Source organism: Gouania willdenowi, chromosome 19 (genome assembly GCF_900634775.1).
Source record: "Gouania willdenowi chromosome 19, fGouWil2.1, whole genome shotgun sequence".
Classification (NCBI taxonomy): Eukaryota; Metazoa; Chordata; class Actinopteri; order Blenniiformes; family Gobiesocidae; genus Gouania; species Gouania willdenowi.
In genome coordinates, this window is record NC_041062.1 from 5,637,790 (window position 1) to 5,663,088 (window position 25,299).

Sequence of the window (25,299 nt, forward strand, 5' to 3'; positions counted from 1 at the left end):
TGGGTTTCAACAAAACATTTTTATTTTCACTGGTACGGTTTTATAAAATCAACCAATCTGCTTTGATGACAACTTCACACGTGTGCGTGTTTGTGGTGTGATTTGTGTTGCTGTGTGTGTGTGAGAGAGAGAGATAGAGAGAGAGAGAGAGAGATAGATTGCTATATAAGGCAACATGCAGTCATCAGTTTCCATTGAATTAAAAACAAAAAAAACACTCAAACCTGTTCTGGACTCAAACACGCACACACCTTGCTGGCTAAACCTGTCCGTTGCTAACACACACACACACATATATGCACACTAACATACAGTACACAGAGACACACTGCTGAGCCAAGGCAGCGGCGGACACTGAGTAGCATAGAAAAGTAAGCATGTGATTGGTTGAGAGCAGCCAGTAGATCTAAATTTTGTGACATAAGCACTACACAACCTGAAATCCAAGCTACACACAAGACGACACAAAAAGCTGATGTATTTAAACTCTATCTGCCTTCTTCTTCTTCTTCTATTGTGGTCCATCAATCTCCAATAACGATATGACTTATCACATTAGTCGCATCTCTTTAGGATTGTCAGGAAGGATTTGGGGTAAATTTGACACTCACACACACAAACATGCACACATTTTATCTTGCATGAAGGTGAGGGTTAAGGGTAAAGGTCACAGTGACACAACTCATCCTCTCAGGGAGGGGTCAATGGATCGTCTTCACATTTGGCACAAGTTTTCGTGGACGTTTAGATGAAGATTCACATTCTCAAGATTCACAAATTATTTCAAGCAGTTATTGTAATTGAGCGACCTGGAACTCAGCTGGTTAGCATGCAAACACAATATTTAGGTGGTCCACGATTACGTAGCTGTTTCTTACAGTTGTTTTCAAACTAGCTCCGTTATACCAAGTGGGGATCTTTTCTCGACTTCTGACTTTGACAAATCAATTTCCTTATCACTTACTTTGGGCAAACATCCCTTATGTTTGTAAAAATTCAGTAAATTTGTTTGCTATTGGTCTTGGCATTGTTTTCTGTGTTGCCTTCTTGGTTCATTGTGGATGACTGACTTGCTGGTGTCACTCAAGGTTTTGCTGACGAGATATTAACGCGTGCCTAAATAAGAGAAGACTGCAGATCTTCTGCGACTAGTAAGACAAAAATGACCGGGATAACGACCGTCTCTGCCACCCAAACTGTCACCATTAGCCCGAGTGGTTCAGGAGGCTGTAATGATACCAGATGAATGGACGATTGGCGCAAGGTTTGTTGAGATCTAACAGCTTGCAAGGCCATCCCGTCCCAATAAAACGCCATGGGCAAGACTTTATGTCAGGCTATATATATTTGCACTACTTTCTTTCATTTTTATATCTTTTCCTGATGGCAACAGGAATCGCGCAGTTTTTTCTTACTCCCAGGTTAACTCTACCGTTGGCATTTTCCTGTACTAAGTCTCTATGATACATGCCGGCCTTGCTTAAAAGAGAATTACACTGTCTATAGCTGTCCTGCTATCAGAGAATAACTAGTGGGTTTGTAGCTTGATGTTAGTAAAATATAGGAAAGCATTATGCAATTTGTCCTTGACGCTAGCTTAAATAGAGCCGAGTCATGCCTTGAAGAATCTTTCCTCTTACTGAGATCTGCTGAGAGTCTAATTATCTAATTATCGTTAGCATAATGGTTCTTTACGGTTGAGCTGAAAATTGTATCCTCAAACATTCGATTCTACAAAGAAACAATTTGCTTTCTCATGCATCACGTTCACACTTTCTCATCAGCTGACATAAATGCTGCTGTGCCGCTAACCCTCTTTTCTCCTTGCTGAGGCGAGACGGCGCACATCGAAAAGCCATACAAAGCTACACTAAAACTGCTGCTACGCTAACAACACGGTGACGAGTCATTCCACACTTCTGTTCATGCAGTCTACTGTGACTAACTACTGCACACGCGACAATTTCTGCACTCGATGCACGACTCGCTGCACAAAGCCTCCGCAGCTAACACATGCACACGCACACAAACACAAGCTACCGTTGACACATAACGCGCCGCTCACACTCCCTCAAGTTCACTGCCTGATAGTTGTCATTCGTTTGCCTTGTATGTGTGTTTGTACTGTATGTGAGTGTTTTTTATGCGTGTGCCAAAGAAAGCGCGTCTCTTCTTTGTTTGTGTGTGTGTGAGATTTCAATCCAGGTAGGTGGATGTTGCGAGAGCTCTCAATACACAACACCAGGGTTCATATCAGGACAACACTGACACACAGATGCAGCGAGGCTACGGCGGGCAGAGGAGGAAAAGCTACAGGCTGCAGAAGGAATAGGGCGTGAGGTCAGAGCGACGGGGCGGGAAGGCAAGGGATCCGGAAGAGTCTGTTTAATTTGATTTTGGTTCCTTAAAGTCACAAAAAATATGTTGAACATCTGGTACAGCGAGGTGAGGTCGGGGCCAGGGGCTGCTGGGAAGGAACGGAGGGACCTGAAGATAATTAATACCCCTGAAATGAAGAGAGAAATGAGTATCAGTGCAGGAAAACATCCAATTTTTACCTGAAAATGTTACTTTGAAAAGCAAAGTAGTAGTATAGAATACAGTTGTTTAAGATTGTGTGTTGTTTTAACTTGAAAAATACTAATTAAAATTCAATTTCAAAAATGTATTTACATTTTTAACATGAGACTTTCCTGATTAAATAAAGGTTAAAAAAAGGTTTTATTTGTGCTAACATGGGTATCATATTATGTGTTTGGGCTTCTGTAAATGCCTAAACATTTTAAATCATACATTTAGCAATTCAGTTTTAGAAAACCATGGAATGTTGTTGGAATTTATTTTCCCAATATCAAAAATAGGTTATTTTAGTACCTAAATAAGAGACGAACCAAAAAAAGAATCAAACCTTCCAACCCTGCTAAAAAGGAAAATGCATAATATGTTGAGGTTTCATTTATTCAGACAACTTTTTTCAGGAAATGTAATTTTAAATTTACTTTTAGTCTCCTGACATGTTTCGATTGCCAACTGTCAGTCTTCCTCAGAGGCATCTAGAAAAGCATCAAAGCATCTACTGATCGCTTTTATATGTCCTTATGAGTTCTAAAGCGATCAAGTAGATGCTTTGATGCTTTCCTGAGAAAAGAACTCGTAAGAAAGCTATCAGTAGATGCCCCTGAGTAAGACTGACAGTTGGCAGTCGAAACATGTCAGATGAATAAAGTAAATTTCAAAGTAAATTTCCTGAAAAAAGTTGTCTGAATAAATGAAACCTCAACATATTATTTCAAAAAAGAAGACATACTGAACTTGCTGGAATTATTTGGAAAATGCACGTATACATTAGTTTTTATTTGATTACTGTGTCTTCACCTTTGTGAACTTTGCTTATTCATGTTCATAATCTGAACACAGAGAGCTGCACCTTTAAAATGTTTTGCATTTCCTTACCTCGCCTCCTTCGCCACCCTGTTCCATTCCTCCGTACTCTCCCTGTGGGTGGAGACGATAAAAAATGAGATGCTGTATCAACAAAGCTTTTTCACTATTTAATGCAGGGCCTCAGGCACTAATGGGAACCTGACTTGAAGCGTTATTTGAAAACATGCTGTAGGGTGGGGGGTGGTGGGTGGGGGGTGGGGGGGGGGTGTAACCAACAGTCTTTATTCATACTTCCCATTAGCGTTGGTAGTTGATTAATTAGTAGCACATTGTTTTATTTTATTTACATATACCTTTAGCTGCACAGTCTGAAAGATGCAAAAAGCTGTTTTGATGCACTGAATGAATATATTTCACTGAATGTGATTAGCATAGGATCAGATGGAAGGCCTCAAGGTTAATACATGACACAATAATGGGGCTTCATGTTAGCATTATTTTTGGCTAATTAAGCACAGAAGTTAGCAAACATTGGAGATTAGAGTGGGTTAATAATCCAAATCTCCTTATTTGTCTCTAATTATTAAAGTCTTGATTCGATTACAAACTGATTTTTGATTATTAACGATTATCGACTCGATTTTCCATTATTTCTAATGATTGATCTTTAATTTAATTATCACAACTTTATTTTATTACTTCACTTCACAGAACCTTCAATATTAACTGAAAGATCCAAATTAGGAAATCTAGCTTGTGGTTTGTATCACAATAATAATAATTGAAAAAAGAAATAATAGATTTATGGAAATGTAAAGAATCAAGGTATAATCGTCAATAATAAAATCGCGTTTAATTGATTTTTCCCCCCAACACTTCAATAGAGAGGAGCAATTCTGAGCAATCAAATGCAAGCATTCATAAAGTTGCAACACTTTTAAAAACAAAACCATTTTTTTTTTATCAAGCTGTTGTGTATCTTTAGCCAATGCTCAGAAATCAACCACACTATAGAAAAAGCTAAGTCACTCATGTCATTTTTGGCAGGATTAGTAGGTTAACCATTGCATATGTGACGATTAAGATTTGCATGCAGAAATAATAATGATCCCTCATCCATGTTTCAGTTCTCTCTGCCATAGGCACCTCATAAACAGGCTCCTCCTATCCAGGAACACAAATGAAACACAAAAAACAACCACAAACAAGACATTTAGAGACACGTTGACGACAATGCACAACATAGAAGCACAGCCACATCACTACAACAAAAGCGTACACAGGTCACATTGAAACTCAGTTAGAAAGACACAAATGTTGGATGTAAGAGCATCCAACATTTGAAACAGAGGAAAGTGGTACGACATCAGGTGACATCACAAGTTTAGAATTATATTTCTATTCTAACTGCAAAAAAAAAGAAAAGAAAAAAAAAAAGAAAAAACGTAAAGGTTAAATGTAAATCTAAATGCTAAATGTAAATCTAAATTTTAAATATAGATCTAAATGTTAAATCAAATTCTAAATGTTAAATGTAAATCTAAAAGTTAAATATATATATCTAAATGTTAAATCTAAGTTTAAATGTTAAATCTAAATCTAAATGTTAAATCTATATCTAAATGTTAAATCTAAAAGTTAAATCGAAATGATAAATCTAAATGCTAAATCTAAAAGTTAAATCGAAATTTTAAATCTAAATGCTTAATTGGTGGCCGAGTGTAAAGCTAAATGTTTAGAAATTATACAAAGTGTGCAGGTCAGCAGCTGTTGATCATGTGGCCCCGATTTAGATTTAGCATTTAGATATGTTTTTCATGTGTACACATTTTTAAAAATGATATAGAAAGAGCTGTTAAACATGAATTTCTGTCTCAAATGAAAAAAATATGAGCTAAATGTTCAAAATATGTCTTCTATGAAAAGGTGACTGAGTTTTTACATTCAGCACCCTGTACTACTTGAGTAGGATGCATCAGTACTTTTTACACCTCTGCAAGTATCTATACTTTTACTTGAGTACTGAAGACGAGTACTTTTGCCACCTGTGTCTGCAGGATAGTATTAAATGAGGAGGAGGCAGAGTCATTGTTGGTGTATCAGTGGCGTTTTGCTGCCCTCTGCTGTTCACCTTTGGGACCATGATTTTTGTACTATTTTCTAAAAAGGAGGCGTGGTTTAGGGATAGTAGTTACTGAGATAATTTGCACGTGATGTGCTGCGTGGTTGCAATTGCAGTTAGTTTGGCTACAACCAATGATGAATTCCAATGTTGCTTCTATAAAAGAAAAGTTGCCGATAGTTGACCGACCTGGTTGACCATCCCGGTTGACGCTGCCACGTTCTCCACGCCCTCAACGGTCGCCTGAGAAACCTCGTTCGCTCCCGCCACCACGTTGTCTCCCACGATGTTGGCCTGGTCCACGGTCCTGTTGGCCACTGGTGCACCGGGAACACGGTTAGTAACGGTTCGTGGGAAACCCATACGACCATTTCTTTTCTACACATTAATTGTAACTTATATATTTAAATAATGGAAATATTTTTTTTATTATTGTTGTTACTTTTCTTCATGCTGAGATAAAATGAGGAATACATGTCAGAAAAAAGGAAACTTGCTAGTTTGCCAATTAAATATAATATTCATATAATATTAGTGTTTTATACTAATGTAAGAATCTTTCAATGATTGTACATTTTAAAGGACATGAGAACGACTTAATTGCTTCTGCTAGACCATCTGTGTCAAAGTTTTGGCCCTGGGGCAAAATCCAGCCCTTCTAAGTAGGGAAAACTACATTTTTCAATTACAATTGTGTCGTTAATTATCCCTGTTCAATTACAACTCAGTTATGATTACAGGGACCGGTAATTTTTCCAACTAGAATGAAAAATAATTTAAATTACTGAGCCTGAAATCTTGGTTACATTGTTAGGCTTCCTTATTCATTAATATATTGGTATTAATATATTGGTAATTACACATTTGAACTAGTTTTTAGGATGATAGACTTATGTCATTTTTCCAATTCTATGTCTTACTATAGTCTTATCTGAAAAAAAAATCCGACATTTTTTTTAGGGTCTTATTATAGCTTTATCTCAGAAAAAAGTTCCAATATTTTTAATTTTTTTTGCCTTACTATAGTCTTACCTCCAAAAAATTTGTTTTCTCATTTTTCTAATTTTTCATGCCTAACTCCATTTTCATCCCAGTTTAAGTATGCTCATCATATTTGAATTAGTTTTTAGGAGCTTTTGATAGCCTTATCTCAGAAAAAAAAATTCTGACATTTTTCCATTTTTTCGCCTTACCTCCAAAAAATTTATTTTCACAATTTTCTAATTTTTCATTCCTATCTCCATTTTCATCCCAGTTTAAGTATGCTCGTCATATTTGAATTAGTTTTTAGGAGATTTTGATAGCCTTATCTCAGAAAAAAAAATTCTGACATTTTTCCATTTTTACGCCTTGCTATAGCCTTACCTCCAAAAAAATTGTTTTCACATTTTTTCAATTTTTCATGCCTAACTCCATTTTCATCCCAGTTTAAGTATGCTTATCATATTTGAATTAGTTTTTAGGGGCTTTTGATAGCCTTATCTCAGAAAAAAAAAATCTGACATTTTTCCATTTTTTTTGCCTTACTATAGCCTTACCTCCAAAAAATTTGTTTTCACAATTTTCTAATTTTTCATGCCTAACTCCATTTTCATCCCAGTTTAAGTATGCTCATCATATTTGAATTAGTTTTTAGGAGATTTTGATAGCCTTATCTCAGAAAAAAAAATTCTGACATTTTTCCATTTTTTTCGCCTTACTATAGCCTTACCTCCAAAAAATTTGTTTTCACATTTTTCTAATTTTTCATTCCTATCTCCATTTTCATCCCAGTTTAAGTATGCTCATCATATTTGAATTAGTTTTTAGGGGCTTTTGATAGCCTTATCTCAGAAAAAAAAATTCTGACATTTTTCCGTTTTTTTGCCTTACTATAGCCTTACCTCCAAAAAATTTGTTTTCACATTTTTCTAATTTTTCATGCCTAACTCCATTTTCATCCCAGTTTAAGTATGCTCATCATATTTGAATTAGTTTTTAGGAGCTTTTGATAGCCTTATCTCAGAAAAAAAAAATCTGACATTTTTCCATTTTTTCACCTTACGATAGCCTTACCTCCAAAAAATTTAGTTTCACAATTTTCTAATTTTTCATTCCTATCTCCATTTTCATCCCAGTTTAAGTATGCGCATCATATTTGAATTAGTTTTTAGGAGCTTTTGATAGCCTTATCTCAGAAAAAAAAAATCTGACATTTTTCCATTTTTATGCCTTACTATAGCCTTACCTCCAAAAAATTTGTTTTCACAATTTTCTAATTTTTCATGCCTAACTCCATTTTCATCCCAGTTTAAGTATGCTCATCATATTTGAATTAGTTTTTAGGGGCTTTTGATAGCCTTATCTCAGAAAAAAAAATTCTGACATTTTTCCGTTTTTTTGCCTTACTATAGCCTTACCTCCAAAAAATTTGTTTTCACATTTTTCTAATTTTTCATGCCTAACTCCATTTTCATCCCAGTTTAAGTATGCTCATCATATTTGAATTAGTTTTTAGGAGCTTTTGATAGCCTTATCTCAGAAAAAAAAAATCTGACATTTTTCCATTTTTTCACCTTACGATAGCCTTACCTCCAAAAAATTTAGTTTCACAATTTTCTAATTTTTCATTCCTATCTCCATTTTCATCCCAGTTTAAGTATGCGCATCATATTTGAATTAGTTTTTAGGAGCTTTTGATAGCCTTATCTCAGAAAAAAAAATTCTGACATTTTTCCATTTTTATGCCTTACTATAGCCTTACCTCCAAAAAATTTGTTTTCACAATTTTCTAATTTTTCATGCCTAACTCCATTTTCATCCCAGTTTAAGTATGCTCATCATATTTGAATTAGTTTTTAGGAGCTTTTGATAGCCTTATCTCAGAAAAAAAAATTCTGACATTTTTCCATTTTTGTTTTCACATTTTTTCAATTTTTCATGCCTAACTCCATTTTCATCCCAGTTTATGTATTCTCATCATATTTGAATTAGTTTTTAGGAGCTTTTGATAGCCTTATCTCAGAAAAAAAAAATCTGACATTTTTCCATTTTTATGCCTTACTATAGCCTTACCTCCAAAAAATTTGTTTTCACAATTTTCTAATTTTTCATGCCTAACTCCATTTTCATCCCAGTTTAAGTATGCGCATCATATTTGAATTAGTTTTTAGGAGCTTTTGATAGCCTTATCTCAGAAAAAAAAAATTCTGACATTTTTCCATTTTTTTTGCCTTACTATATTATAGCCTTACCTCCAAAAAATTTGTTTTCACAATTTTCTAATTTTTCATGCCTATCTCCATTTTCATCCCAGTTTAAGTATGCTCATCATATTTGAATTAGTTTTTAGGAGCTTTTGATAGCCTTATCTCAGAAAAAAAAATCTGACATTTTTCCATTTTTTTGCCTTACTATAGCCTTACCTCCAAAAAAATTGTTTTCACATTTTTCTCATTTTTCATACCTAACTCCATTTTCATCCCAGTTTAAGTATGCTCATCATATTTGAATTAATTTTTAGGAGATTTTGATAGCCTTATCTCAGAAAAAAAAATTCAGACATTTTTATGCCTTACTATAGCCTCACCTCTGAAATTTGGGTGTTTTTCAATTTCTTATTATTTAATGCCTTATGATAGTCCTATCTAAAAAAACCAAAACACATTTTTTTTCATTGTCATGCCTTATCTCAGAAAAAAAATCTAATTTTTTAAATGCCTTACCGTAACTTCACTAAGCAACTGCCCCCTAACTACAGCGGTCCCCCATCCATGTATTACCCAGGGTCAGCACAGCTTAGCTAACAGTTTACTGTCTTACTATAGCCTTACCTCCAAAATGTTAGTGTTTTTCACATTTTTTTCATTTTTCATGCCAAACTCCATTTTCATCCCAGTTTAAGTATGCTCATCATATTTGAAATCGTTTTTAGGAGCTTTTGATAGCCTAATCTCAGAAAAAAAAATTCTGACATTTTTCCATTTTTTTGCCTTACTATAGCCTTACCTCCAAAAAATTTGTTTTCACAATTTTCTCATTTTTCATGCCTAACTCCATTTTCATCCCAGTTTAAGTATGCTCATCATATTTGAATTAGTTTTTAGGAGCTTTTGATAGCCTTATCTCAGAAAAAAAAATTCTGACATTTTTCCATTTTTACGCCTTACTATAGCCTTACCTCCAAAAAAATTGTTTTCACATTTTTTTCAATTTTTCATGCCTAACTCCATTTTCATCCCAGTTTAAGTGTGCTCATCATGTTTGAATTATTTTTTAGGAGATTTTGATAGCCTCATTTCAGAAAAAAAAATTCTGACATTTTTATGCCTTACTATAAGCCTTACCTCTGAAATTTGGGTGTTTTTCAATTTCTTATTATTTAATGCCTTATGATAGTCCTATCTAAAAAAACCAAAAAACATTTTTTTTCATTGTCATGCCTTATCTCAGAAAAAAAAATTTAATTTTTTAAATGCCTTACCGTAACTTCACTAAGCAACTGCCCCCTAACTACAGCGGTCCCCCATCCATGTATTACCCAGGGTCAGCACAGCTTAGCTAACAGTTTACTGTCTTACTATAGCCTTACCTCCAACTTTCACATGTTTCTTTTTTTCATGCCTTACGGCATTTCTATCTCAGTTTAAGTATGCTCATTATATTTGCAATAGTTTTGGAGTCTTATAATAGTCTTATATCAGAAAAAAACTGACATTTTTTCATTTTATGCCTTACTATAGCCTTCCCTCAGGAAAAAAATGTATTTATTTTTATTTTTATGCCTTACTATAGCCTTACCTCTGAAATTTGGGTGTTTTTCAATTTCTTATTATTTAATGCCTTATGATAGTCCTATCTAAAAAAACCAAAACACATTTTTTTTCATTGTCATGCCTTATCTCAGAATTTTTTTTTTAATTTTTTAAACGCCTTACCGTAACTTCACTAAGCAACTGCCCCCTAACTACAGCACCAAGAATCTTCAGCGGTCCCCCATCCATGTATTACCCAGGGTCAGCACAGCTTAGCTAACAGTTTACTGTCTTACTATAGCCTTACCTCCAACTTTCACATTTTCCTTTTTTTTCATGCCTTACGGCATTTCTATCTCAGTTTAAGTATGCTCATTATTTTTGCAGTAGTTTTTTGAGTCTTATAATAGTCTTATATCAGAAAAAAAACTGAAATTTTTCATTTTATGCCTTACTATAGCCTTACCTCCAAAATGTTAGTGTTTTTCACATTTTTTTCATTTTTCATGCCAAACTCCATTTTCATCCCAGTTTAAGTATTCTCATCATATTTGAAATCGTTTTTAGGAGCTTTTGATAGCCTAATCTCAGAAAAAAAATTCTGACATTTTTCCATTTTTTTGCCTTACTATAGCCTTACCTCCAAAAAATTTGTTTTCACAATTTTCTAATTTTTCATGCCTAACTCCATTTTCATCCCAGTTTACGTATGCTCATCATATTTGAATTAGTTTTTAGGAGATTTTGATAGCCTTATCTCAGAAAATAAAATTCTGACATTTTTCCATTTTTATGCCTTACTATAGCCTTACCTCCAAAAAATTTGTTTTCACAATTTTCTAATTTTTCATGCCTATCTCCATTTTCATCCCAGTTTAAGTATGCTCATCATATTTGAATTAGTTTTTAGGAGCTTTTGATAGCCTTATCTCAGAAAAAAAAATTCTGACATTTTTCCATTTTTACGCCTTACTATAGCCTTACCTCCAAAAAAAATTGTTTTCACATTTTTTCAATTTTTCATGCCTAACTCCATTTTAATCCCAGTTTAAGTATTCTCATCATATTTGAATTAGTTTTTAGGGGCTTTTGATAGCCTTATTTCAGAAAAAAAAAAATCTGACATTTTTCCATTTTTTTGCCTTACTATAGCCTTACCTCCAAAAAATTTGTTTTCACAATTTTCTAATTTTTCATGCCTAACTCCATTTTCATCCCAGTTTACGTATGCTCATCATATTTGAATTAGTTTTTAGGAGATTTTGATAGCCTTATCTCCGAAAAAAAAATTCTGACATTTTTCCATTTTTATGCCTTACTATAGCCTTACCTCCAAAAAATTTGTCTTCACATTTTTCTAATTTTTCATACCTAACTCCATTTTCATCCCAGTGTAAGTATGCTCATCATATTTGAATTAATTTTTAGGAGCTTTTGATAGCCTTATCTCAGAAAAAAAAATTCTGACATTTTTTCATTTTTTTTGCCTTACTATAGCCTTACCTCCAAAAAATTTGTTTTCACAATTTTCTAATTTTTCATGCCTATCTCCATTTTCATCCCAGTTTAAGTATGCTCATCATATTTGAATTAGTTTTTAGGAGCTTTTGATAGCCTAATCTCAGAAAAAAAATTCTGACATTTTTCCATTTTTTTGCCTTACTATAGCCTTACCGCCAAAAAATTTGTTTTCACAATTTTCTAATTTTTCATGCCTAACTCCATTTTCATCCCAGTTTAAGTATGCTCATCATATTTGAATTAGTTTTTAGGAGCCAAAAAAATTGTTTTCACTTTTTTTCAATTTTTCATGCCTAACTCCATTTTCATCCCAGTTTAAGTATTCTCATCATATTTGAATTTTTTTTTAGGAGATTTTGATAGCCTCATTTCAGAAAAAAAAAATCTGACATTTTTATGCCTTACTATAGCCTTACCTCTGAAATTTGGGTGTTTTTCAATTTCTTATTATGTAATGCCTTATGATAGTCCTATCTAAAAAAACCAAAACACATTTTTTTTCATTGTCATGCCTTATCTCAGAAAAATTTTTTTAATTTTTTAAATGCCTTACCGTAACTTCACTAAGCAACTGCCCCCTAACTACAGCACCAAGAATCTTCAGCGGTCCCCCATCCATGTATTACCCAGGGTCAGCACAGCTTAGCTAACAGTTTACTGTCTTACTATAGCCTTACCTCCAACTTTCACATTTTCCTTTTTTTTCATGCCTTACGGCATTTCTATCTCAGTTTAAGTATGCTCATTATTTTTGCAGTAGTTTTTTGAGTCTTATAATAGTCTTATATCAGAAAAAAAACTGAAATTTTTCATTTTATGCCTTACTATAGCCTTACCTCCAAAATGTTAGTGTTTTTCACATTTTTTTCATATTTCATGCCAAACTCCATTTTCATCCCAGTTTAAGTATTCTCATCATATTTGAAATCGTTTTTAGGAGCTTTTGATAGCCTAATCTCAGAAAAAAAATTCTGACATTTTTCCATTTTTTTGCCTTACTATAGCCTTACATCCAAAAAAATTGTTTTCACATTTTTTCAATTTTTCATGCCTAACTCCATTTTCATCCCAGTTTAAGTATTCTCATCATATTTGAATTATTTTTTAGGAGATTTTGATAGCCTTATCTCAGAAAATAAAATTCTGACATTTTTCCATTTTTATGCCTTACTATAGCCTTACCTCCAAAAAATTTGTTTTCACAATTTTCTAATTTTTCATGCCTATCTCCATTTTCATCCCAGTTTAAGTATGCTCATCATATTTGAATTAGTGTTTAGGAGCTTTTGATAGCCTTATCTCAGAAAAAAAAATTCTGACATTTTTCCATTTTTACGCCTTACTATAGCCTTACCTCCAAAAAAAATTGTTTTCACATTTTTTCAATTTTTCATGCCTAACTCCATTTTCATCCCAGTTTAAGTATTCTCATCATATTTGAATTAGTTTTTAGGGGCTTTTGATAGCCTTATTTCAGAAAAAAAAAAATCTGACATTTTTCCATTTTTTTGCCTTACTATAGCCTTACCTCCAAAAAATTTGTTTTCACAATTTTCTAATTTTTCATGCCTAACTCCATTTTCATCCCAGTTTACGTATGCTCATCATATTTGAATTAGTTTTTAGGAGAATTTGATAGCCTTATCTCAGAAAAAAAAATTCTGACATTTTTCCATTTTTATGCCTTACTATAGCCTTACCTCCAAAAAATTTGTGTTCACATTTTTCTAATTTTTCATACCTAACTCCATTTTCATCCCAGTTTAAGTATGCTCATCATATTTGAATTAATTTTTAGGAGCTTTTGATAGCCTTATCTCAGAAAAAAAAATTCTGACATTTTTTCATTTTTTTTGCCTTACTATAGCCTTACCTCCAAAAAATTTGTTTTCACATTTTTCTCATTTTTCATGCCTAACTCAATTTTCATCCCAGCTTAAGTATGCTCATCATATTTGAATTAGTTTTTAGGAGATTTTGATAGCCTCATTTCAGAAAAAAAAATTCTGACATTTTTATGCCTTACTATAGCCTTACCTCTGAAATTTGGGTGTTTTTCAATTTCTTATTATTTAATGCCTTATGATAGTCCTATCTAAAAAAACCAAAACAAATTTTTTTTCATTGTCATGCCTTATCTCAGAAAAAAAAATCTAATTTTTTAAATGCCTTACCGTAACTTCACTAAGCAACTGCCCCCTAACTACAGCGGTCCCCCATCCATGTATTACCCAGGGTCAGCACAGCTTAGCTAACAGTTTACTGTCTTACTATAGCCTTACCTCCAACTTTCACATGTTTCTTTTTTTCATGCCTTACGGCATTTCTATCTCAGTTTAAGTATGCTCATTATATTTGCAATAGTTTTTGGAGTCTTATAATAGTCTTATATCAGAAAAAAGCTGACATTTTTTCATTTTATGCCTTACTATAGCCTTCCCTCAGGAAAAAAATGTATTTTTTTTTATTTTTATGGCTTCCTATAGCCTTACCTCAGAAAAAAAAAAAAATGAATTTTTTTTCATTTTTATGCCTTACTATAGCCTTACCTCCAAAAATTTTTTCACATTTTTCTAATTTTCCATGCCTAACTCCATTTTCATCCCAGTTTAAGTATGCTAATCATATTTGAATTAGTTTTTAGGAGCTTTTGATAGCCTTATCTCAGAAAAAAAAATTCTGACATTTTTCCATTTTTATGCCTTACTATAGCCTTACCTCCAAAAAATTTAGTTTCACAATTTTCTAATTTTTCATTCCTATCTCCATTTTCATCCCAGTTTAAGTATGCTCATCATATTTGAATTAGTTTTTAGGAGCTTTTGATAGCCTTATCTCAGAAAAAAAAATTCTGACATTTTTCCATTTTTTTGCCTCCAAAAAATTGGAGGCTATCCAAAATTTGTTTTCACAATTTTCTAATTTTTCATGCCTAACTCCATTTTCATCCCAGTTTAAGTATGCTCATCATATTTGAATAAGTTTTTAGGAGCTTTTGATAGCGTTATCTCAGAAAAAAAAATCTGACATTTTTCCATTTTTTCACCTTACGATAGCCTTACCTCCAAAAAATTTAGTTTCACAATTTTCTAATTTTTCATTCCTATCTCCATTTTCATCCCAGTTTAAGTATGCTCATCATATTTGAATTAGTTTTTAGGAGCTTTTGATAGCCTTATCTCAGAAAAAAAAATTCTGACATTTTTCCATTTTTACGCTTTACTATAGCCTTACCTCCAAAAAATTGTTTCACATTTTTTCAATTTTTCATGCCTAACTCCATTTTTCAGCCCAGTTTAAGTATTCTCATCATATTTGAATTAGTTTTTAGGGGCTTTTGATAGCCTTATCTCAGAAAAAAAAAATCTGACATTTTTTCCATTTTTTTGCCTTACTATAGCCTTACCTCCAAAAAATTTGTTTTCACAATTTTCTAATTTTTCATGCCTAACTCCATTTTCATCCCAGTTTAAGTATGCTCATCATATTTGAATTAGTTTTTAGGAGATTTTGATAGCCTTATCTCAGAAAAAAAAATTCTGACATTTTTCCATTTTTATGCCTCACTATAGCCTTACCTCCAAAAAATTTAGTTTCACAATTTTCTAATTTTTCATTCCTATCTCCATTTTCATCCCAGTTTAAGTATGCTCATCATATTTGAATTAGTTTTTAGGAGCTTTTGATAGCCTTATCTCAGAAAAAAAAATTCTGACATTTTTCCATTTTTTTGCCTCCAAAAAATTGGAGGCTATCCAAAATTTGTTTTCACAATTTTCTAATTTTTCATGCCTAACTCCATTTTCATCCCAGTTTAAGTATGCTCATCATATTTGAATAAGTTTTTAGGAGCTTTTGATAGCCTTATCTCAGAAAAAAAAATCTGACATTTTTCCATTTTTTCACCTTACGATAGCCTTACCTCCAAAAAATTTAGTTTCACAATTTTCTAATTTTTCATTCCTATCTCCATTTTCATCCCAGTTTAAGTATGCTCATCATATTTGAATTAGTTTTTAGGAGCTTTTGATAGCCTTATCTCAGAAAAAAAAATTCTGACATTTTTCCATTTTTACGCTTTACTATAGCCTTACCTCCAAAAAAATTGTTTTCACATTTTTTCAATTTTTCATGCCTAACTCCATTTTCAGCCCAGTTTAAGTATTCTCATCATATTTGAATTAGTTTTTAGGGGCTTTTGATAGCCTTATCTCAGAAAAAAAAAAATCTGACATTTTTCCATTTTTTTGCCTTACTATAGCCTTACCTCCAAAAAATTTGTTTTCACAATTTTCTAATTTTTCATGCCTAACTCCATTTTCATCCCAGTTTAAGTATGCTCATCATATTTGAATAAGTTTTTTGGAGATTTTGATAGCCTTATCTCAGAAAAAAAAATTCTGACATTTTTCCATTTTTATGCCTTACTATAGCCTTACCTCCAAAAAATTTAGTTTCACAATTTTCTAATTTTTCATTCCTATCTCCATTTTCATCCCAGTTTAAGTATGCTCATCATATTTGAATTAGTTTTTAGGAGATTTTGATAGCCTTATCTCAGAAAAAAAAATTCTGACATTTTTCCATTTTTTTGCCTTACTATAGCCTTACCTCCAAAAAATTTGTTTTCACAATTTTCTAATTTTTCATTCCTAACTCCATTTTCATCCCAGTTTAAGTATGCTCATCATACTTGAATTAGTTTTTAGGAGCTTTTGATAGCCTTATCTCAGAAAAAAAAATTCTGACATTTTTCCATTTTTATGCCTCACTATAGCCTTACCTCCAAAAAATTTAGTTTCACAATTTTCTAATTTTTCATTCCTATCTCCATTTTCATCCCAGTTTAAGTATGCTCATCATATTTGAATTAGTTTTTAGGAGCTTTTGATAGCCTTATCTCAGAAAAAAAAATTCTGACATTTTTCCATTTTTTGCCTCCAAAAATTGGAGGCTATCCAAAATTTGTTTTCACAATTTTCTAATTTTTCATGCCTAACTCCATTTTCATCCCAGTTTAAGTATGCTCATCATATTTGAATAAGTTTTTAGGAGCTTTTGATAGCCTTATCTCAGAAAAAAAAATCTGACATTTTTCCATTTTTTCACCTTACGATAGCCTTACCTCCAAAAAATTTAGTTTCACAATTTTCTAATTTTTCATTCCTATCTCCATTTTCATCCCAGTTTAAGTATGCTCATCATATTTGAATTAGTTTTTAGGAGCTTTTGATAGCCTTATCTCAGAAAAAAAAATTCTGACATTTTTCCATTTTTACGCTTTACTATAGCCTTACCTCCAAAAAAATTGTTTTCACATTTTTTTCAATTTTTCATGCCTAACTCCATTTTCAGCCCAGTTTAAGTATTCTCATCATATTTGAATTAGTTTTTAGGGGCTTTTGATAGCCTTATCTCAGAAAAAAAAAATCTGACATTTTTCCATTTTTTTGCCTTACTATAGCCTTACCTCCAAAAAATTTGTTTTCACAATTTTCTAATTTTTCATGCCTAACTCCATTTTCATCCCAGTTTAAGTATGCTCATCATATTTGAATAAGTTTTTTGGAGATTTTGATAGCCTTATCTCAGAAAAAAAAATTCTGACATTTTTCCATTTTTATGCCTTACTATAGCCTTACCTCCAAAAAATTTAGTTTCACAATTTTCTAATTTTTCATTCCTATCTCCATTTTCATCCCAGTTTAAGTATGCTCATCATATTTGAATTAGTTTTTAGGAGATTTTGATAGCCTTATCTCAGAAAAAAAAATTCTGACATTTTTCCATTTTTTTGCCTTACTATAGCCTTACCTCCAAAAAATTTGTTTTCACAATTTTCTAATTTTTCATTCCTAACTCCATTTTCATCCCAGTTTAAGTATGCTCATCATATTTGAATTAGTTTTTAGGAGCTTTTGATAGCCTTATCTCAGAAAAAAAAGTTCTGACATTTTTCCATTTTTATGCCTTATTATAGCCTTACCTTCGAAATTTTGGTGTTTTTCACATTTTTCTCATTTTTCATGCCTAACTCAATTTTCATCCCAGCTTAAGTATTCTCATCATATTTGAATTATTTTTTAGGAGATTTTGATAGCCTCATTTCAGAAAAAAAAATTCTGACATTTTTATGCCTCACTATAGCCTTACCTCTGAAATTTGGGTGTTTTTCAATTTCTTATTATTTAATGCCTTATGATAGTCCTATCTAAAAAAACCAAAACAAATTTTTTTTCATTGTCATGCCTTATCTCAGAAAAAAAAATCTAATTTTTTAAATGCCTTACCGTAACTTCACTAAGCAACTGCCCCCTAACTACAGCACCAAGAATCTTCAGCGGTCCCCCATCCATGTATTACCAAGGATCAGCACAGCTTAGCTAACAGTTTACTGTCTTACTATAGCCTTACCTCCAACTTTCACATGTTTCTTTTTTTCATGCCTTACGGCATTTCTATCTCAGTTTAAGTATGCTCATTATGTTTGCAATAGTTTTTGGAGTCTTATAATAGTCTTATATCAGAAAAAAACTGACATTTTTTCATTTTATGCCTTACTATAGCCTTCCCTCAGGAAAAAAATGTATTTTTTTTTTATTTTTATGGCTTCCTATAGCCTTACCTCAGAAAAAAAAAAATCTGAATTTTTTTTCATTTTTATGCCTTACTATAGCCTTACCTCCAAAAAATTTTTCACATTTTTCTAATTTTCCATGCCTAACTCCATTTTCATCCCAGTTTAAGTATGCTAATCATATTTGAATTAGTTTTTAGGAGCTTTTGATAGCCTTATCTCAGAAAAAAACAATTCTGACATTTTTCCATTTTTATGCCTTACTTTAGCCTTACCTCAGAAAAAAATCCACGTAGCGCATAGCATGACATTATCCTAATAATGCATAATATTAGAATTATTTTTTGAAAACTGTCAGTCAGGAAGGTTTGGCAGAATGATTAAAAGCAAAGATTTATTTCTTACCTGTGTTTACTGATGACACAACTCCCTCCTTTGTCTTACTGCCTGAAGTTAAAAAAAGAACAAATATTAATTGACTTGGTTTGTGCAAAAAATGATGAAAACTGTCACTTTGAATCAATGTCTTTTTTAATTACATTCTTTTTCTGATTACGTGACACCATAACTGTGTAGTACAGAATATTTCAGTAGGTAAAATGTTGACTAAATGCAGTCTACAAAATCATTGTGAAGGACATCAGAGGGTTATTGAGGATACAATGTCACTAATGGTTTTCAATCATCGATAAAAGGAAACCAAACTAAATTCATCGATGTGACGTTTATATATTGATACTGTATTAAAACACACACACACATACATGTTTTCTAGTTAATAAAGCTGTTCTAGGCACATGTGGTAAACTCATGGCTCGAGGGTCAAATTCAGCCCTTTTGGAGCATCCAATTGGGCCCGTAGGAGGACGTGAAAATGACAGAAAACGTGTAAAAGAAACTCAACAATATTTGCAGGTGCTTAAATCACATGATGGCAGTCATTTTAAATGTTAAACTGTTGAAAAAACCTAAAAATTCTTCCAAAATCTTTGAATTTTCCTCAAATTATGACATACTTTTTCCAGTAATTAAATAGAAATTGTTCTCAAAATCTTGGAAATTTAAAGTGTAGATGCTGTTGGGACTGATTTCTGTCACTTATTGCTTGGATATTGTCAGTTTTCTTACATATTTTGTATTTTATATATATGTAGAAGTGTGAACTAGGGCAAAATAATGTTGAAATTACTAATTTTCCCGCTTAAAATCAATGGCCCACTTGAGATCAAACTGCTCAGTATTCGGCCCCTGAACTAAAATGAGTTGGACACCCCTGGTTTAAGGGAAAATGAGAAAGCAGCAGCGCCTCCACAGGCCTGTGGTCATTTCTAATTCAGGGCCAAGTTGATTAAAATGGGGTTATGTAATCTGCGAGACTGAGGTTAGGGGAGAACGTGAGGGAAATGTCAGGTCTGGAAGATGAAAACCAAACAATTTGAAAGTGCACGGCTCTCTGTTGGATGCAGATCTGATGTAGAACGGATGCAGATGCTGTCATTTACAGCACTGGGCGTTAAAGGAGCCGCCGCCTGCTTCCCTCAGTCTGTCTGCATGAGCCACGTGCCTTTAGCACTGCAGTACAGTCACACACACATACACACACACACAATTTTCCCTATTTGTGCATTTTTATAAAAGTGTTTAATCTCAGAGGGGATTTTATCTCACTTTTGATTATCTAAATAAATCAATAAACTAAATAAATAACAAACTCAACTAAAGGTGATGATCAGGGCATTGATGATCAATCACATAGGAAGGAAATCAGGTGTTAGAAATAATCCCGATAATCCGGTATGAAGGACTTTGTGCATGATTGAAGATGCATGGATTTGTGTTAATGCTTTTTCCTATAATTAGATGAAGCGTTAAAAGTATAGAAATGTGGCTTCAGTCAATCTCCAGAAGAGGATTATGTTTGATTTGTCCTGATGAGATGAAGGCTGTTGTTCTTCCATAGTTTTAGTTTGAAAAAATGCATATACTGAAGGCTGTTAATAAAACACAGTTTATACTGTAAAGAAAAAACAAAACAAAAGAAAAACACCTGAAATGATTTTTTAGTGATTATTATTATTATTATTATTATGATTTCTAAACCAATTGTAAACATAAATGCTGAAGTCATAATGTATAAATACAGTAAATATTGTCAAAATTGTGCACAAATGTATGGAGATATTTAGCTTTAAAATGACAGATTTGGCATATTTTCTTTTAGGTCTGAGCTGAAGTGCCAAGAATAAATAATATTTTTAGGTTTTTATTTCATTTATTTTATTATTACATTTTATTCTATTTTTTTTTTTTAAAGTATTTATAAAATGTATTCATTACAAGATCAATAAAAATACCAATGAGCTGATTTCAAGTGAAAATAATTAATTAATAAAAAAAAAATCCATATGATACTGTATAAATCCATATGAAGGTAAGGGCAGCATTATAATTAAAATAAAAACATTAATCATTTATTATACAATTATCTTCTTAAATAAAGCACAATAATGCTTATTCTTAAGAGCTGGATTTTACAGTAATAGCAAATCATTTTAGTTACATATGGCATGAAATATACATATAGGTTATGGATCCATAACTGAATATATAAACATATTATATATGGAGATGAACTATGTCAACATTGTTTTTTTACATCTTGTTTTCTCATTCTTAGTTATTAATTGCTGCTTTGACTGTTTTTCATATTTATTTTCAATTGATAAACTACTGAAATATAGTACACAAATATAATACACTCTAAGTTTTGTGTTTGATTTTAAAAAATATATTTTTTCCAGAATGGTTCCAAGACTTATTTTATATTTTACCTTTTGAGTTGCTGCAGGTAATGAAAATCTCGATAATATGAGATTTTAGTTTTTTTATTAATACATTTTATTTAAAGTTGTTTTTAAAAAATTGAATGTATTCTGTAAAAGATCAATAAAAATATAAATTAGTTACCAATTTAATTAAAGTAAATGAATTTTTTTAAATGAATTAATTCATTTCGATAAAATGAATAAATTCATATAAAGATTGAAACAGCATTGGAAAAAAAAATCATTTATGTATTTATTTTTGAGCAAAGTATTTTAGTCACATATGGCTTAAAATATACTTAGGTTGTGGATCCATAACTGAATATGTTCTGAATTAGTTCACTTTAAGTTTTATTTCTGACTCTTATGTTATTTTACTTTTTGAGTTGCAAAGTGACATAAAAACCAAGATAATATGATATTTTAGTATTTAATTAATACATTTTATTTAAAGTAGTGAAATATCAATAAAAATCCCAATTAGTTACCAATTTAATTAAAGTAAATTAAATAAATTAACATAACTAAAAAACATCAATATGATATAAATTCATATAAAGGTTAAGACAGCATTGGAAATGTAAAAAAAAATGCATTTATCAGTTATTATACAGTGCAATAATGCTTATTCTTAAGAGCAAAGTATTTTAGTAACATGTGGTTTAAAATATACACATATATTGTGGATCCATAATTGAAAATGTTCTGAATTAGTTTTGTTTCTAACTTTAAAAGCCAATTCTCTTTCTGAATGGCTCCAAAACTTGTGATATTTTACCTTTTGAGTTATTGCAGGTTACATGAAAATCAAGATAATGTGAGATTTTAGTTTTTAAAACAGATTTAAATGAGATTTTTGAAAGGTTGTTTGTGTTAAATCACCCGTCCAGGCTGTAAAAAATGTGTCCGTGTTGGACTTGCTGACGTGCAGTCGGCTGCAGAGTAGACGGGTTTATCTGAGCTATTGATCCTCCTCACTCTGCTGATTCTATTTGATCTGCGTGTAAAGCCAACTTCTAGTTACAGAAGCTGCTATCACAGCTCAGTGGTTTTCATCCTTTTTTAAATTCTTCGTATGGTTTCATCCTCGCACACATTCCACACACACTTAGTTCTGACATCTTCCCGTCGGGGGTGGGGTTGGGTAGGGGGACGCTGAGATCAAAGTGTCTGGCATTAGGAGGAAGGGGACGGGGGGTGGGGGGTGATACAGTGAGAGCAATTTGCTGCAGTGCTGAAGTGATCCCTGTCCCACCTCCCTCCCAGACTCTCACGTAGCTCCATAACTATCACTTTTTTTTTTTTTTTATTCAAACATTTATAATCTCGCTGCGTGACGCTCAGGATTTAAAGGGGACGGACCGATTGGAGACCCGCCTTCACTCCGCTAACTCCCCCACCCCTCCTAAGGGTTTTTTACAGGCCTAAAATCCAGGCACTCTGGGTAACCTTGAGATGTAAGGTGAGCAAAAATAGCCACACTGTTGAAAAAAATAAATAAAATAAGTTCAGCTGTTGAAAGCAGGTGAAATTTGACTGTTTTTCATCACTTTGTAGCAGCGAGTCGATCACAGAGCTACGACAGGCAATAAAAACCGAACCAGGACCCTGCAGTGTCTCTCCTCCTCCTCCTCCTCCTCATCCTCATCCATATTTGACTTCACTATTCGTGCTCCAGTTATTCTCCGTTCTGCTCACTACACAAGTCTCCATTTTTCTTTTCATGTGTCCTGCATCAGTCCTGCTGCAGCACCCTCTTCATCCCTTCTTCTTCCTCCTCCTCCCCCTCCCTCTTTTCCTCTCACATCTCACTGGTCCCAGAAAACGAACAACCCCACGTCACACTCAAACACACTCAAACACACAGTTGAGAGTGTTTTATCCACAACTCTGCTTCTCTGTGTGTCGTCCAGGGAAAGGTGGAGATATGTTGCGTACCTACATACATCACCCCCTCCTTGGTCTTGGCCGCAGCCTCCTCCATGCCAGCTTTGGTCTTCTCCGCAGCGGCCACCACTCCCTCCTTGGCCATGGAGAACCCCTTCATAAATACATCCATGGTGGGCGATGAGACAGCTTGGCTCCCCTGCTCCGATCGGGCCTGGCTGGGCTGGTGCTGACGGTGAAGCGTGCAGAGGAGACGATGTGGGATGTCAGAGTGAGTTTGTGCGTCTGTGTGAGTGTACGCGCCTGCGTGACATTGCTGCTTCCCCCCTCCTCTCGGTGTTACAGCAGAGGGGTAAGAGGGATGAACAGCAGGATGAGGGAGGGAGGGAGGGAGGGAACAGCCGGTATGCATGAGACCAAGAGGAGGAGGAGGAGGAGGAGGAGGATGCTGCAGCAGTCATGCAGCAGCCCCACCCCTCAGCCATCCCTCTACATCCAACTCATCGCTTCTATCCAGGCTCTTTGAATGCACACTTTGATTGGCATGTTGGACACACCTTTCGGTGATGCTACATAAGCAACAGAGCCCAAAAGCCATGTAGAGGTTTTACATCATATGGCTTTTGAGATTTTACCACGCGATCTGTAATCACTGCACACGGCTCGTCACAAAGACGTGACTCTCCCAAGGCAGAATGTGTCATGTTGAGAGGATAGAAAACGCTTAGTCATCCCCATCTGAATGAGACTCCTTCTCAGCAGCTTTCTCATGTGATGACTTGGATGAAATGAACAAAACTGGGTCATAAACAATTCGTGCACTGTTTGTTCTTTGTTATTCCAGTTTAAAAACAAATCAAAATAATAAACGGTGTGGTTATTTTGTTTTACTGACTTAAAATCAAATTAGAAATACAGGAAAATCAAAAACCAGGCAAGCAGCATTTTTCTGTCTTAAAATTAAATCTTGTTCTGTTTGTGTGATATTTAGATATTTAAGGGAAACTATGGACGAGAGCGTCATGTTTTAATCTCACCACACAGAGGACACACAGACAAACTTTTGCCACTAAATTGTAGCAAAATTATGTCAGAAACACAATATTCAGTAAACCACTAAAATATAGTAGAATAGATTTATGAAATACATGCATACAAAAGTGTACATAACAAACCAACAATATGGTTTGTTCCCAGGGCACAAAATGTGGTGCTACGCCCCTGCCACCAGGCCATACATACATTTAAAACAGCAACAACAACAATAAAAGTAAATGACAGAGATGCTAATTTCCACAGTTTTTAACCACCATCTAGTTCAGCGTCAACAGGGGGAAAAAAACTAAATAAATAATACAAATATATCAGTCCATGAGACTCCTGTTTAAAAGCCCGATAGCAGAAGGAATAAAAGACCATTTGTTCACCTACAGGGTGCGATTAGGCAACGACCTGAGGGCAATAAAATGAACCCAGTATGTGGTCATGTTGGGAAATAATTCCTTTAACCTTTTTGACCACGTTTCTCCCAAAAAAAATGCAGATCTCTGCTGAACTCGAGTCATTTTGGAGCAGATTTGAACAATTTTGTTTCAATATCAAGTTTAATGTAGAGATTTGAAGGTAAAACGTATCTATTTAAATCTTCCATCCTTTCCGTTCATAAACCCAGTTTTGCACCAAAAGTGGTAACACTGCCATCTGGTGTTCATGCACGAATAGGCATCATGACATAGCAGTTCTGTAGGACAAACCAAATACAATATTTCATACCTGCTTATTCTGTTCCAGCTGACTCAGGGCCAAAGAGAATTTATACCTCATGTCAAACTGAAATCTAGCCCCAGGAGAAATTAAACGGAGTGGAAACACAAGTTATGGTTTAAATGACAAACAAACTCAGTTGTAGATATCTCGGCCTCTCCAAATGCAGAAATTCCCTAGAACTCTACAATCTTTACCAGGTCTCACGGGTTTCCGATGCTTATATCACCTGGTGGTAGGGCTGGGCGATATGGACCACAACTTATATCTCAATATTTTTTCTCAAAATGGCGATATACAATATTTTTAACTCAATATAGTCTTACCATTAAGACAATTCTGGGTTAAATTTGCTGATGCCAAATGCCACACAGGCATATTCATTAACAAACAACTGCACAATACATGTCACTTTTGGTTTTTTTCTCCTATTAGGGACAGCACGTGTGAGTGAGTTCTGTAGTGTGGCTTGTTTAGGCGAAAGTC

General features: G+C 33.5%; 1 protein-coding gene across 2 annotated transcripts; it reads right to left on the minus strand.

Annotated features, from left to right (window-relative positions):
- sncgb (synuclein, gamma b (breast cancer-specific protein 1)) lies at positions 1–23,395 on the minus strand. Of its 2 annotated transcripts, XM_028475428.1 has the most exons (6): positions 23,101–23,395; positions 18,743–18,784; positions 5,696–5,823; positions 4,531–4,548; positions 3,454–3,495; positions 1–2,506 (listed from the first exon to the last, which is right to left on the minus strand). In XM_028475428.1, the coding sequence occupies exons 1-6, from the start codon at positions 23,219–23,221 to the stop codon at positions 2,498–2,500; spliced, it is 360 nt and encodes a 119-aa protein (XP_028331229.1). In that variant the 5' UTR covers positions 23,222–23,395; the 3' UTR covers positions 1–2,497. The 2 variants fall into 2 exon arrangements, with proteins under 2 accessions (XP_028331229.1, XP_028331230.1); XM_028475429.1 differs by lacking the exon at positions 4,531–4,548 and having other exon boundaries at positions 23,101–23,391.
- Between the last annotated feature and the right edge of the window lie 1,904 nt (positions 23,396–25,299).